Source organism: Alternaria novae-zelandiae (assembly GCF_023758075.1).
Source record: "Alternaria novae-zelandiae strain BMP 2774 chromosome Unknown scaffold_37, whole genome shotgun sequence".
NCBI classification, from domain to species: domain Eukaryota; kingdom Fungi; phylum Ascomycota; class Dothideomycetes; order Pleosporales; family Pleosporaceae; genus Alternaria; species Alternaria novae-zelandiae.
In genome coordinates, this window is record NW_026056997.1 from 64,304 (window position 1) to 79,856 (window position 15,553).

Here is a 15,553-nt window from a genome sequence, read left to right on the forward strand (position 1 = left end):
CGATGTCGCGAGACCTGGGGTGAGATGCACTAGACACAAGGAGGCTGCGAGCAAACCGCCGTGGTCGTCTTATCGCACACAACGTACGTGAATCGCATAAACACATCGCCAGGGACGGGGTGGCGTTGGTGAGAACGCGTCGCGACGGCCGGCGAAGATGCGGCACCCAAAGCGGCTAGCGCGCTCGATCTCCGAGGCAGCAGCTGATTGGACGACGCGGTTCTCTTATCTCTGGCCAGAAATGCAATTGACACACGCAACCTGGACCACCCACTCGCCAAGCCTTCCGCCCCGGATGAAACTGGCGTTGCCTGCAATCGTTATGCGAATTCGTGTTGAGCCCGTGGTGAGAGGCGCCGCGCGAGGCCTGTCCCTACAAGCTGACGCGACGTGGCCGCCGGTGTGGGTGGGCGTTGCGCCTTATCACGTCTGCTTCGCCGTCACATGTTTGCAGAGCAGCGAGCCGGCGAGATAAGGCGTTAGATCGTTAGAGACAGCAATGACGCAGCTCCGATCAATCGCGGCAGAAAAAGAACAAAGCTCCATGGCTGGATCTAACGCGAACCCCACGACGGTCGCGGCTGTGGGTGATGTACCCTCGTCTATTTTGCCTCGAGTGATGGCCCGTGGACCAGGATAGATAAGAGTAGTACAGCAAGTTCCACCCATAAAGGTCCCGGCGCATCTACCGTAATCTACAGTAGGGCTTCCGGAATCTCCCTGTAGCAGCTTATATTACTGGCACTGATCCAGCTTTTGATCCCTTCTCTTTTCTTCCACAGGCCCTACCGTGGAACCGTCCTCCCTTTCCCCATAGTACTTAAGGACCCCAGATCTCCTTGGTACCCCGACAATCCCCTAGGACTTCCCTCACCATGTCGTACTCGTGGGTCGGCCCTCCGGCGCAGTTCAATGGCACCGATGATATCACTGGTGGTGACTCTGGTGAGTACAAGCCCCAAAGTACCATGGCGCACGTGCCGAGCGCAACATCCGCATCGTGTGCGACAGAAGGCTAACATGAACATCAGTCACCGAGAACTTGAACCAATGGTTCTCTGCTGGTGACCAGGCCTACATCCTCGTGGCTTCGGCCATGGTGATGATCATGGTTCCCGGTCTCGCATTCCTCTACTCCGGTCTTGCTCGCAGAAAGTCCGCCCTCTCCCTCATCTGGGCCTGCATGTTCTCCGCCTCCGTCATCACCTTCCAATGGTACTTCTGGGGTTACTCGCTCGCTTTCGGACCCTCGACGAACGGCTTCATTGGAAACCTCGACAAGTTCGGTCTCAAGGGCGTTCTCGCTCATCCCAGCCCGGGTAGTCCTTTGATCCCAGAGCTGCTGTACTCTTTCTACCAGGTACGAAAACCATTACTATGAACCGGTTTCGATGAACTAACACAATCCAGATGCAATTCTGCGCTGTCACTGCTGCCATTGTCGTCGGTTGCGTTGCTGAGCGCGGTCGCTTAATCCCCATGATGGTCTTCATCTGGCTCTGGGCCACGATCGTATACTGCCCTGTCGCATACTGGGCCTGGAACGCAAACGGCTGGTTCTTCGCATGGGGTGGACTTGACTACGCCGGTGGTGGTCCCGTCGAGATTGTCTCCGGTTGCACAGCTCTCGCCTACTCCATGATCCTCGGACGTCGCCAGGAGAAGATGATGCTCAACTTCCGCCCTCACAACGTCTCCTTGATCACCCTCGGAACCGTCTTCCTGTGGTTCGGCTGGTTGGGCTTCAACGGTGGTTCCGCTTTCGGTGCCAACCTCCGTGCTGTCATGGCATGCTGGAACAGCAACCTTACCGCCATGTTCGCCGCCATGACTTGGGTTCTCCTCGATTGGCGCCTTGCTCGCAAGTGGTCCATGGTCGGATGGTGCTCAGGTGTCATCTCCGGACTTGTCGCTGCTACTCCCGCTTCCGGTTTCTTGCCTCCATGGGCCAGCGTCATCCTCGGTATTACCACCGGTATTGTTGCTAACTTTGCCACCAAGAGTATGTGCCTTGTCAAAACCTTTCCGCGAACAGCTCACTAACGTCTCTCTAGTCAAGTTCTGGATCAAGATCGACGATTCTCTCGATGTCTTCGCTGAGCACGGCGTCGCTGGAATGTGGGGTCTTTTCTTCAACGGAATCTTCGGTGCCGACTACATCATCGGACTCGACGGAGTCAACAACGGTCTTACCGCTGGTGCCATCACCGGCGAGCCCGCCGCGATCTACAAGCAAATCGCCTACATCGTCGCCGTAACCGCCTACTCCTTCGTCGTCAGCGCCATCCTCGCCTTCGTCATCGACAAGATCCCCGGCCTCAAACTGCGCGCATCTGAAGAGGCCGAGCTCCTCGGTATGGACGACGACCAGCTCGGCGAATTCGCCTACGACTACGTCGAGGTCCGCCGTGACTACCTCGCATGGACTCCAGCTAAGGGCGAGCCCATCGATGGCGAGCACTCGGTACCCCAAGGCGAGCGCCACGGCATCCCCCAGCACAGCCAGATGCTCGAGGGCAAGGCACCATCGGAACACAGCTCAGGCCACGAGCACACGGGCATTGCGGGCGACAGGCACGCGATGGCCATGGGCTCCGAGCACGAGAAGCAGGTTCAAACCTAAGGCTGCTTTTCTCTTTGCCTGCCTGCGCATTGCTGATTTGGATTTGTTGCTTGCGACTTTTTTGAGTCAATTACCCGTTTCGAGATACCACCTTGCGCTGCTCCTCCCCGCGGTCTTTGAGCTGTGCTTTTTGACATATACATTTAGATGATTGTATTAAAGTTTTTTCTTTTCCTAGACCTCACGTATTGTACATAATTCGAGAATGGATACATCAAACATCATTATCCCTCCCATCTGGCAATTTCCACATGTGCATTCCAAATCATCCATACTCACCTAACCCTACATCAACACATTCCATATCACCGAAACGCGCCCAGCCTTTTCTTATCATGCTAAGCACGATCGACTCCCCCCATTCGACGAATAAAACCGACTACACAACGACGCCAAGCCTACTCTCCTCACTTCCTTATCTTTTCCCGCTCCTCCAGAGTGTGAACCCCAGATTTGCGCAAGCAAGATGATGTCAGTCCACTGACGCTACTACCGAAGCTACCACTGAAGTGAGCTTGACGTCTGCACGATGCAGACACCTCACCCGTAGGAAGCGCTGATGTGTATCTGTGTATCTATACCGCGCATTGTGATGGCGATGTGCTGAGATGCGGTGGGGATAGCTTATCTCAACTCCTGGCGGCGTATGAGAGAGGAGTGTTGGCTATGCGCTACGTTTATCATCTACATTCTCGGTTTGACTGGTCGTAGCTATTCCATGCCAAGTCTATTGGGTTTTAACCATTTGGATCCAGTGGTGAGTGGTCTCGATCGCGAACAAGAGTGTTGGGATGGAAAGCGGGAACTACCATACCTCGCCGATCTGGCAAACGCGCTGGCTGCTGGCGCCGTTGGAGGACCTTATCTCTGGGTGTGCGCGTGGGCATGGGTGTACCGGTGAGGCGGGTGCGTGTGGGGGAGGCTGTGCAGTGGACAACTACCACTACTACTACTCACGTGCAAAGCTTCGATCAATAGTCGGAGGTTGACAGTTGATCTCGCATCGTGATGGTGTGTGACGGAATTAGATATGAGGTGTGACATCATTGGATGGGGGTTAAGGAGATGGAACACGCTAAGAAATGATGGCACGCAAGCACACGTGAACAAAGCGAAGAAGTGTTCGTGATCGAGACGCCAGATGTTAGAGGCGAATAGGTAGGACAAAGGATTCGGCTCGGAATCTTGCACAAGGCCACTCCCGCGTAGGGCTGAGCTGCGATGACAAAGGTCGCTGTTGAACGCAGCTTGTGTTAACGCTCGTAACAACGCCTCGTGGAGAATGCTCAAAGAAGTAGTGCAGCTCAGGAGGCGATGGAGGCTGATGTTGGGGATGTCTGTAGAAAGGGTAAGTTTTTGTTGACGGTGAGATTGCAAAGTCGAGTTGTACGGATTGCAACCAACTCTCCCTTTTGGTGCACAAAATTGAACCAAGAGCTTCAGAATGCCAGGAAGAAAAGCAAAAGACTCTCTCCAAATCTTCGCAACACCCTTTAAATCCTCATTCCTCTCCATCCCACCCTCTCCATTCTCACCACGAACGCCCCTCACACCTCCCCTTCCCTTCCGCCAGCAAGCCCACAGACCAACTCCCCAAACCACGCCCGGCTATCCACCACCCCAAGATGACGCACCCTCGAGTCCTTTACCATGGATGTGGAAATGCCACCAATGCCACCACACCTACCGTCTCGGCGTAACGCGCCGCCGTCTCGAAGACGGGCACCATTTCTGCAGCGGCAGCACGACTATTAAGTCCTGGCGGAAATCAAGTAATAAAAGGAAACAACGGAACCATCGTGCTTGTCCGAGCGAGTTTGACTACGAAGGTTGGAAGACGATTGGGCGGTGGCGGAGGGGTGGGCCGAAATGCAGTGGCAGGGCTGGAGTGCAAGGCAAGCAAGACTGCTGGAATAAAGTGGCAGTGGCAGAGAAGCAGCAAGACTGCTGGAACACATGCGATTACCCCTCCGAATGCCGCTGGGGCAAAAAGTTCGGCATACACACACCCGTCGACTCTGTTTTCCCCTCTGTCTTCCCCAGTAACGAAAGTAACAACGGCAACAACAATATGCCTACACTAACTGCTCCTATTAACACGTTGCCTGAGGGTACCGTCAAACTGGGAACTCCAATTAGTCCGGTCACATCGAGAAAGGTTGTCAAGACGAATCTTTGGACTGCGTTAAGAGCTAGTGCGGAGCGGAGGAAGGGTGCTGGGGAAAGGGGGGGAAGTCCGCTTTCGAGGAGAGGGGAAACAGGGGAGAGGGGGGAGGGAGAAGGAGAAGGGGGTGGGGAAGGGGATGTGGAATCGTTGGCAGCGATGAGAGATGGTGATGGCGATGTTGTTATGGGGAGTGGGGATCCTGCGATTCTGGATGATGCGAGTAGTTCGCCCTCATCTTCGTCGTCGCAAGCCGAATCCTCGTCTTCCTCGTCGTCAGCGGTGGACTCGCTGAAGGCGTTGGTGAGCAGAAGGCGGTATCGACGCGTAAAGTCGAGGTCTAGAATGAATGGCTCGGTGGATAAGAGATATGCTGAGACGGGGTATGTGGTCATGGGGAATGTGGAGGAGAGGATGGAGGATCAGGTTAGGTTGGATGAGGAGGATATGATGGTGGAGGGGTTTGCGCCGTTGTGTCGGGTGGGGAGTAGGGGGTGTTCTGTGTGAGATGGGGGTTTGCTGATTAGTCGGCCTTCTTTAATTCATAATTACATTACAATTGCTCAAAGGTTGTAGATGCAGAACCCGAATGTGACGATTCCCTGCGGCTAAAAGTGGCACTTCCGTCCCAGGCCCGCCAGCGCCCACGTTCCTGCAGGGATGCGCCTGTGCCTGACCCTTGACGCTCGGGCCATGGGCCTTCACGGAAGTCGCGCCCTGAACGCCGCCGCTGCGCCGTCATTGTTGCACCTTCACTTCTCCCACAGCGCGCCGAGCCTGATATACCGAGGCATCATTGCGAAGATGGTGCTCTCGTTCATCCTCATTCAGAACAGGCAGTAAGTTGGGATGTTGGTGCAGAGGAGGGTTGGGGAGGTCATGTAGCATGGAGGCTGATCGATGGTAGAGGGAAGACAAGATTGGCGAAGTGGTATGCGCCGTACAGTGTGAGTTGAGATGTCAAGTATATTAAGAGACGATATAGTAGCTAATTATAAAACAGGATGAAGAGAAAGTCAAGTTAAAGGGCGAGGTATGCGATACCCTCCTTCCCTCCCACCCATCCAACACGCCTCCTCAAGCCGCCCTCGAACCCTTCGCATAGCGAGTCCCGAAATGAGACTAAGAACGAATTCAGGTCCACCGCCTCATCGCCCCGCGCGACCAAAAACACCAGTCCAACTTCGTCGAATTCCGCAACATGTCTAAGATCGTGTACCGCCGCTACGCCGGCCTCTTCTTCTGCGCCTGCGTCGACACAAACGACAACGAACTCGCCTATCTGGAAGCCATACACTTCTTCGTCGAGGTGCTAGATGCCTTCTTCGGGAACGTGTGTGAGCTGGATCTGGTGTTCAATTTCTACAAGGTGTATGCGATACTGGACGAAGTGTTTTTGGCGGGTGAGATTGAGGAGACGAGTAAACAGGTTGTGCTGACGAGATTGGCGCATTTGGATAAACTGGAGTAGATGGATGATGGGCGGGTGTACTGTATAATGGGGTGGAGCTGGGGCTGCTTCGCCTGGCGCCTCGGCTCAGATAAGAGGAACGAGGTAGTAACCATGCGCTGCAGAGGGCACATGAGGGAGTTGCGTGTATAGCCGCGCTGAGGGGTCTTGGGCGAGCATTTGAAGAGCCCACATCTCAATGGTGGACTGGTATACCTCGAGGCTGATTCGGTACCAATATTTGGCCGGAAGGAACAGCAGGGAGAATCGCTTGCATATCTTAGCGATTCCTGCAAACACACCGTTCACGCAAATCTGTCCTGCTTCTACATTCGGTGACACGCGAGTGAATGTACCCTGTCGTTCTTGCATGTGAGGGAGCGCACGGACGCGCTCTTATGATGGAAGCAGAGGTCTAGAAAATAGCCACATCATCAACCTTGGTACTTCGAGATCTGTCCCTTCGCCTGTGCCCAAATTCCCCCCAGCATGCTCGCCCCATGATATGAACATCTCTAACACCATTCCGCGCCCCGTTGTTCCTCCGCCACACGCCTGACCCGTCTCGAATCGTCCCGTCCGTCGAATCCACCGCACCATCCCCGCGCCGCGACCATGTCTGACTTCGCCGCATACCACGCCCTCGGCACGGGCTCGCCAAACCCGAACGGCAACGGCAGGCCAGACGAGCCCAACAAATGGCGTCCACCAGTCGCTGCGGGCCCTCCTGGCTACCAACAGACGGGCAGCCCGGCCATGGCCCAGCCTCCGAATCAGTACGCCGGCACACCAGCGCAATATGGCACGCCAGTCCAGCAAGAAGGTTATTTCCCTGACCAGTCGGCGCTGCAGGGCCAACCTCAGTACCAGGGCGACCAAGACGTGAACAACCTCGCGGGGCAGATGGGAGCAGTTGGGCTGGGCATGGATCAGGCGGCACAACCCAAGCACAAGAAGAAGAACAGACATGCATATCATAATATTGAAGGGCCTGGAGGAAGTTCACCGGCGTTCAACGGAGCGCCGCAGAATGGCACACCTACACAATACCAAAACTCGCCTCAAGTCGGAGGAGCGCAATGGATGGAGCCTCAGATTACTCCCGCCATGAGCCAGTTTCCCGCACCCGTAAACCCTATCTTCAGTCCTGGATCGCAGGCTTCACCTATGCAGTACGCTGCGAGAACACCAGCAGCACCACATCAGAGTGGAGGGGCGGCGGTTGGATCGGCTCAAGGACGTGTAGATCCCGAGCAGATTCCCAGCATACCGAAGTCGCGCGATGCGCCGGCGAAGTACTACCTAGAGAACGTATACCCGACTATGGAGCACCACCTACCTCCACCCGCAACGGTCCCCTTTGTAGCCTTTGACCAAGGCAACTCCTCACCTAAGTTCGCACGTTTGACCATGAACAACATTCCACTCACTGCGCAAGCCCTTGCTGCGACTTCGTTACCGCTTGGTATGGTCTTGCAGCCGCTTGCTGCTCAACAAGAAGGCGAGCAAGCTATACCCGTATTGGACTTTGGCGAGTCCGGTCCACCACGATGTGCAAGGTGTCGCGCGTACATCAATCCGTTTATGCAGTTCAAGGCTGGCGGAAACAAGGTCGTGTGCAACCTGTGTACATACCCGGGCGACGTTCCCGGCGAATACTTTGCGCCTACCGATCAGTCTGGTGTCAGAATAGACAGACTACAACGGCCGGAGCTCACTTTGGGCACTGTCGACTTCCTCGTACCCAAGGAATACTGGTCGAAAGAGCCTGTCGGTCTACGGTGGTTGTTCCTTGTCGATGTGACCGCCGAGGCTGTAAACCGTGGTTTCCTCCATGGCTTCTGTGAAGGCATCATGAAAGCGCTCTATGGCGAAGAAGCTGAGACAGAGGGCGCCGAGACTACAACTCGGATACCAAAGGGTGCTAAAGTTGGCATCGTCACATACGACAAGGAGATGCACTTTTACAACCTCAACGCCAGCTTGACGAGCGCTCAAATGCTCGTCATGTCTGACCTCGAAGATCCCTTCCTACCCTTCAGCGAAGGCTTGTTCGTCGACACCGTGGAGTGCAAGAGCGTCATCACATCACTTCTCGCACAGCTACCGACCATGTTCTCTGAAGTCAAGAATCCAGAGCCAGCGTTATTACCTTGCTTGAACTCTGCCGTGGCAGCATTGTCGGCTACAGGCGGAAAGATTGTGTGCTCTTTGGCTGCGCTGCCGACCTGGGGTCCTGGTCGGCTGATGCTACGCGAGGACAACAATGTACACAACACCGATGCTGAGAAGAAGCTTCTTCAGACTGAGCATCCTGGGTTCAAGAAGGTTGCTGAGAAGATGGTGCAGAATGGTATTGGTGTGGACTTTTTCCTTGCTGCGCCCAGTGGAGGGTACCTCGACATTGCGACCATCGGCCACGTTTCCGCTGTAACAGGTGGAGAAGTTTTCTACTACCCCAACTTCCATGCGCCAAGGGATATCCTGAAATTATCCAAGGAGATCCAGCACACAGTCACGCGAGAAACCGGATATCAAGCGCTGATGAAGGTTCGCTGCTCAAATGGCCTGCAGGTCTCTGCCTACCACGGAAATTTCTACCACCACACTTTTGGCGCCGATCTAGAGTTCGGAGTCATTGACGCCGACAAGGCTATTGGTGTCATGTTCAGCTACGATGGCAAACTGGATCCGAAGCTTGATGCTCACTTCCAGAGTGCGCTACTATACACGGCAGCCAACGGTGAGCGACGAGTGCGGTGCACGAACATCGTGGCCAGCGTCAGCCCGAACACTGGTGAATGCATGAAGTTCGTCGATCAGGATGCTGTTGTAAACATCATCGCCAAGGAAGCTGCTGCTCGCATGACAGAGAAGAACCTCAAGGAGATTAGGGGAGCCTTGACGGAGAAGACTGTCGACATTCTTGCTGGCTACAGAAAGAACTTCACTGGCAACAATCCTCCCGGACAACTCGTGCTACCAGAGAACCTGAAGGAGTTCGGCATGTACATTCTCGGACTCATCAAGTCAAGAGCCTTCAAGGGCGGCAAAGAGCCCACAGACCGAAGAGTCCACGACATGCGCATGATCAAGTCGATGGGACCACTGGAGATGTCATTATACCTCTACCCCCGCATCATCGCAATCCACAACCTCGACGCGCGCGACGGTTTCGCAAACGAAAAGGGCCATCTTGTAATGCCAGAAAACATCCGAGCCTCTTTCTCCAAAGTCGAAGAAGGCGGTGCCTACATCGTCGACAACGGCCAAGTCTGCCTCCTCTGGCTGCACACACAAGTCTCGCCCAACCTCCTCGAAGACCTCTTCGGCGAAGGCAACAACAGTCTCAAAGCGCTCGATCCCTTCCAGTCTACCCTCCCCGTCCTCGAAACCCATCTCAACGCTCAAGTCAGGAATATCCTGCAGTACCTTGAGGGTACAAGGGCGTCCAAGGCGCTTACTATTCAGCTTGCGAGACAAGGGCTGGATGGCGCGGAATACGAATTTGCGAGGTTGTTGTATGAGGATCGGAATAATGAGGCGCAGAGTTATGTGGATTGGCTTGTGCATGTGCATAGGCATATTCAGTTAGAGGTACTTGGCATCTGATGGTGTTACTTCGGAACGCGATTGCTGACTTTGAATAGCTTGCTGGACAGCGCAAGAAGGAGGACTCGGGCGATGGTGTTGGCTCGACTTTCGTGGGCCTGCGGACGCCGTACTGGGGGTAGAGTTGAGAAAAGAGCAGCGATGTTGACGAACGAAGTCTGTATTGCATAGCGATAGCGGGGAACTGGCGAAGTATTACTACTGAAAGACGAGATCCACGTATTCAATTCAACCCAACATTTCTCCCATCACGTCTTTATCCTGCGCACTTTGATGTTCCCCTCCCCGCCTAGATTTTAGTGTTGCGAGGAGGTACCGCCGCCGTGACAGGGATCACGCACGTGACCCCCACTAGCGCACCTCGCTTAGCTTTTCCGCTCAACGAGCAAAATCGCCAACGCCGGCCTTCCCTCGAACTTTCGCTCGACAACTAACCCACAGCATCACGACGCAAAGATGCCTACCCGCCTAACCAAGACCCGCAAGCACCGCGGTCACGTCTCCGCCGTATGTTGTCACGCTGGAATACTTCGTTTACTCTGCTAACTCGCTATCCAGGGTCACGGACGTGTCGGAAAGCACAGGAAGCATCCCGGTGGTCGTGGTATGGCCGGTGGTCAACATCACCACCAGACCAACATTGACAAGTACCATCCTGGTTACTTCGGAAAGGGTAAGTTATGAGTGTGTACGAAGTGCATGTGAGACATATACTGACTCCATCGCAGTCGGAATGAGGTACTTCCACAAGATGCAGAACCTCTTCTGGAAGCCCGTCATCAACCTCGACAAGCTCTGGTCGCTCATCCCCGCCGAGAAGCGCGCCGAGTACCTCGCCAACAAGTCCGGCAACGCCCCCGTCCTCAACCTCCTCGACTACGGTTACTCCAAGGTCCTCGGAAAGGGTCGTCTCCCCGCTGTCCCCATCGTCGTCCGCGCCCGCTACGTCTCCGCTGAGGCTGAGAAGAAGATCAAGGAGGCTGGTGGTGTCGTTCAGCTCGTCGCATAAGCGCCAGAACGACACGATACGATACGATCAACCATCACTCACACAACACGATTGTGCATGAAACGGCGTCTCGGAATGATACAAAAGGATACCATAACGGCAATGATTGGGATGGATTCTAAGTCCGCAGTTACCCTAACGGGTCTGCGTTTGACTTGCGTCAGCGTGGTGGCTGAGGAATGTTTCATAGACAATATGACCGTTCCTGAACAAACCTTTGGCCCTTGCTGGCTGTCCCGCTCATGCGATGCATGGGTGTGGGTTGGCATTGCTATGCCGTCGCATGGTTGCCTCCGTGATGACGTGATGTTCTGGCGCTGCATGCTGTGAGGTGAAAATTCTGTGGTACTAACTTGATGAGTCCAGTATACCGCGTACTTTTTGGCCTGACAGCCTGTCGTCCAAACAACGCATTTTGCGCTTCAAGCGCTGGCGTCGATTCAATTACATCGACCGGAAACATGCTGTCGCATCGAATATGCGCCTGCGATCGTGACCTCTGGCTATTGTGCTAACCACCAACTCATCACGATGGCGTGACCGTCATTCGGGCGTGCTCGTCAGTTTGTATCAAACAGCAATCAAACATCACTCATTCAAATTTTGAACGTCTCACTGTCTTCCGTGTCTGACACCGCTTGGCTAGAGCATTTGATGCTGCGCTACCAACACAGCATCTGCGTACATCCTCCGCAAACCAAAGTTTACCAATCGCTTCGATCTACACTTGCATCATCTTACCATCGTCAGCGCACTGCATGGGGATTGAAACGCGTTGCTGAAAACTCTGGCTAAGCTGCCGGTTTTACCCTTTGGTAATGGGAGACCTACTTCTTTGTCTCATGATATAGATTACCTCCGCTATCAGACTTTGATGAATTGGCTGACTTTGGATGTGACCGCACAGCGAAGAAGAATAGTCGATTCTACAGATAAGGGAGATGTTAGACGGTAGTGATGCGCCGCAGAAGCTAAGCCTAGTGGCTAGGTTAATAGCAAGCGTGTTAAAGGCTATAGTGCGTGTATAGTATACTTAAGAAGCAGCACCCGCAGTAGTTACCTTTTATATTTTCTCCTCTTTAACTTATACCTATGTGTAATTTCTTCTCTTAGTTACTATTTACTTTATTCTATAGTACTATAATAACGTAAAGCAAAATAAGCTACTTATAACTTCTATAACATTAACAACCTTAACAAAAAGATACTCTTACAAATAAGAGAAATCGCAAGTATAATACACTGTCTACAGATGAGGGAAAACCTGCGACCACGCCGGCGTCTCATACACGCCTTTTGGCACATTCCTAATACTCACAAAAGCTTCAACCACAATGTACGCCCGACTCACGATATAACTTGCGCCACAAAGTATACACAAAAGCGTAATGACCGCAGTACTAAGCCAGCCAAGCGACCGCTTATTGTAAGCCACCCAGATCGTGTCAATGAACGGGAAAACATAAGCTAAGAGATTGGTGACCAGCCAAAACGCCGCACAAAAGGTTACCCATACGGAACTCAATCGCCAGAAGAGCTGCTCTATCTCACTAGGAAAGAAGTAGTTCCACGCTGCAACGTGTATCGCGCCATACGCGCATGAAGCTCCCCATAGTACCATCCCCATGATCAGAGATTGGGTGCGACGGATTAGACCGTCGTTTGGCCAGTCTAGAGCGTGAGACTGTACGAGTTCGGTGACGTGGGGTATGCTGTATGTAGAACCCGATATGGCCGTTTCGCGAGCTGGGGTGAAGCGAGTCCGTAGAATTGGATACAGCAGCAAAGCTTCTTCGGCAAGACGTCTCAATTCGGAACCGGTTTCCGTCTCAGGATCCCGCTCCGAATGCTGAATGCCAGGACGAGTCCTGAGATGACCGGATGCACGAGGTTGCGCTGTACTGCTGCAACCAACAGGATCATGATCTTCAGATCTTGTCTCTTCTCCACCATAGTAAGCCAATTTCTCTAGTTCTGGCGTCCGGACCCGAAAAATCGCAAATACGCCCTGTGGCACCTTACCACTCATCCGACTCGCTAGATACATATACGCAGCCAAAGGCAGCCAATCTCCTTTGAGTAGCGTGGGAGACGTCACCTGCCTCGGTTTGTGCCACCAGAGAATATACATGATGAGCGCGCAAACGACATGAGCGACAACGTGTACCTCGAGTAAAGTAGTCGGCAGCCCAGACGCCGTCCGACTGATGACCTGGACAATCATCCACCCGGCCTGGATGCACACGAGAAGCTTGGCAAGGCCGTCTGCTTTGTTCTTGTCTTTTATGTCGTCGAGGGAAACGTATGGAATGTGTCCGCACTGCGCGAGTAATGCTACTCCTTTGGCTGTTAGGGTGAGGCGTTTAGCACCATTGAACAAGACCGCGCTGCGAGTGTCGGTATCGTCGATGTCGAGTGCGAAACCGCCCATTGTGCCGTAGAATCCGTGTGGGATAGTCCATGGAGTAGGACGGTGGTGGTTATGGTCTTCAGATATCACTGCCGTCTAGGAGCTGTCAGTTCGGGAGCCAAAGCAAGCATAGTTTGGCTATGTACTTTTTCGCGAGCTTCCGCCCCATCTTCTTTCTTCCTTTTTGCCTCTTCCATCTCCAAACACAGCTGCCGTGCAGACGCTAGTTGTCGCCAGGCTGTATACACCATCAACTCTGGTGCGAAGAGGCCCAGAATGCACCATTGAAGCTCTCTTAGTAGGACCCGGCAATTGCCTTCGGTCTTGCGCGGTACGTTCAAGTGCACAGCTGAATACACGCATAAGCCGAGTGTGGCGAAGCAGCTTATAAGCAGGGAGATGGTATCTCGTTGGTTGTCTTCTTTTACGAAGCCTACGGTATCTGTAGTGTTGACGTTGGTGGTGCTGATGCCGGAAACACTGTGGGCGGAGAGGGAGATGAAAGCAAAGCTACACAGGACTAACACCATGGTTCAAGACAACAAGCGCAGGCCAGACCGGAGAAGGTAGAGTGAAGGACCACGGGGCGCGCCGCTTATACTAAAGCCCGATGAGTGTCCATGCTGCGCCGTCCGACTGCAGGCTCGCATGATTGAGCGGCAAGTCGAATGGGGGCCGATTCAGATATGGAGTTGTGTACCGAAAACTCTCGAGAACATGGTATCCTGCATGTAGGGATGCGTATCCATAGATAGCGCAACGAATAGGAGCGGGCGGACGGTTCTCTCGATACGTACTCCCGCTGCGCCGCAAGAACCTGAGACGGGCGCGTGCCGTCCCTTCTCAAACGGCCCCCACCCTCTACCTAAGTACATACCAGATGCAGCCGCTGTCAAGCTGCTGATAGCACTCATCAGACACGCGCTAACGTGCTACTGGGCGCAATTGATTGGAGATGGAGCAGATATTCGAGCAATGTGGAACGAAAGGATCGTAGTGGTGATCAGGCGTCTTCCAAGGTTGCGTCGTATTGATCCGTGCATCGGCTTTCCTGTTCCTGCGCTAAATCACATGCACATGGGCTGTGCCGCTTGTACTTCGACTTTGCATCCCACCTCATGTTTTCACGCCCAGAGAATTACCATTTTTTAACATGAGTGTTCGTCCTCGACGACCTGCAGAACAGGTCGGTTCAACAGCGAAAAACCAGGTACGCATGCGTCTACCGCGTATGTGCATGCCAAGGCTAATAGTTGCAAGGCTGAGCCTCGCGATCAAATGGGAAAAAGGCAACGAGGCTCGTTGTTAACGTGGGATGAGATACGTAAGATAGTTGGTTGCATGGTGTTTCTATAGCTGACCGATGTTGTAGCGAGTTGGTACCAGTATATTCATCATTAGATTACTTATCATCGACATCCGCTCACTGGGGTTAGAGACAATGAGTACATTCTGTCAGGCTATAGGTAATGATTCTGGGATGCTCGCTATATAGACGGTTTCTAACAAGGGCAACATATAGGGCGATCTCAAAGTCTTACAAGCAGTCCTTTAAAAGTATCCTCGGCATCCACAACGAAACCGGTAAGATTTTACGCAGTGCCTGCAGAAGCCGAACTGACTCCTCTCCAGTAAACATATTCTCGCATCTTATAGGATCAGCATTATTCTTTGCGCTTCCTATCCCCGTATACTATTCCCTGCAGCCAAGATACGACACAGCAACCACAGCGGACGTAGTTGTATTCTCAACGTTCTTCTTTGGAGTCGCTATATGCTTTGCACTGTCCGCAACGTAAGTCTTGTCACACCTTCATCCACTGACACCCAAGAAGTGACACACAAAACAGTTTCCACGTCGTCAACAACCACAGCGAAAGCGTTCACGTCTTCGGTAACCAGCTCGACTACGTAAGCAAACAACCCCCCACCACTCCACACAGCCACTGAGTACTTTAGCTCGGCATAGTGATACTAATGTGGGGTTCCACCATCCCATGCGTATACTACGGCTTCTACTGCACACCGCAACTACAAACAACATATTACACGCTCGTATCCGTCTTAGCAGGAGCCTGTGTCTACGCAACACTCCACCCAGCTTTCCGTCGCCCAAAATATCGACCCTACCGCGCGGCCATGTATGCCGGTCTCGGTCTCTCCTTCATCATTCCCATCGTGCACGGCTTGCTGAAATTTGGTTGGGAAACGCAGATGTGGAGGATGAGTTTGGACTGGATGGCGTTGATGACGACGTTTAATCTTACGGGTGGCGCGTTGTACGC

At 53.4% G+C, this 15,553-nt stretch overlaps 4 protein-coding genes across 4 annotated transcripts; all 4 read left to right on the forward strand.

The window, feature by feature from the left end:
• Positions 1-875: 875 nt before the first annotated feature.
• On the forward strand, positions 876-2,623 carry J4E88_010661 (uncharacterized protein; the record flags this gene model as incomplete). The annotated part of the gene is made up of 4 exons (XM_049404251.1): positions 876-945; positions 1,032-1,360; positions 1,411-2,002; positions 2,055-2,623. 4 exons carry the CDS (start codon positions 876-878, stop codon positions 2,621-2,623), a joined length of 1,560 nt encoding a protein of 519 aa, XP_049249973.1.
• A 2,968-nt stretch (positions 2,624-5,591) lies between these two features.
• Positions 5,592-6,258, forward strand: APS2 (AP-2 complex subunit sigma; the record flags this gene model as incomplete). Its single annotated transcript, XM_049404252.1, has 4 exons — positions 5,592-5,626; positions 5,695-5,734; positions 5,791-5,820; positions 5,926-6,258. 4 exons carry the CDS (start codon positions 5,592-5,594, stop codon positions 6,256-6,258), a joined length of 438 nt encoding a protein of 145 aa, XP_049249974.1.
• A 594-nt stretch (positions 6,259-6,852) lies between these two features.
• Positions 6,853-9,971, forward strand: J4E88_010663 (uncharacterized protein; the record flags this gene model as incomplete). The annotated part of the gene is made up of 2 exons (XM_049404253.1): positions 6,853-9,834; positions 9,888-9,971. 2 exons carry the CDS (start codon positions 6,853-6,855, stop codon positions 9,969-9,971), a joined length of 3,066 nt encoding a protein of 1,021 aa, XP_049249975.1.
• Positions 9,972-10,305: 334 nt separating this feature from the next.
• On the forward strand, positions 10,306-10,858 carry RPL28 (60S ribosomal protein L28; the record flags this gene model as incomplete). Its single annotated transcript, XM_049404254.1, has 3 exons — positions 10,306-10,356; positions 10,408-10,522; positions 10,578-10,858. 3 exons carry the CDS (start codon positions 10,306-10,308, stop codon positions 10,856-10,858), a joined length of 447 nt encoding a protein of 148 aa, XP_049249976.1.
• Between the last annotated feature and the right edge of the window lie 4,695 nt (positions 10,859-15,553).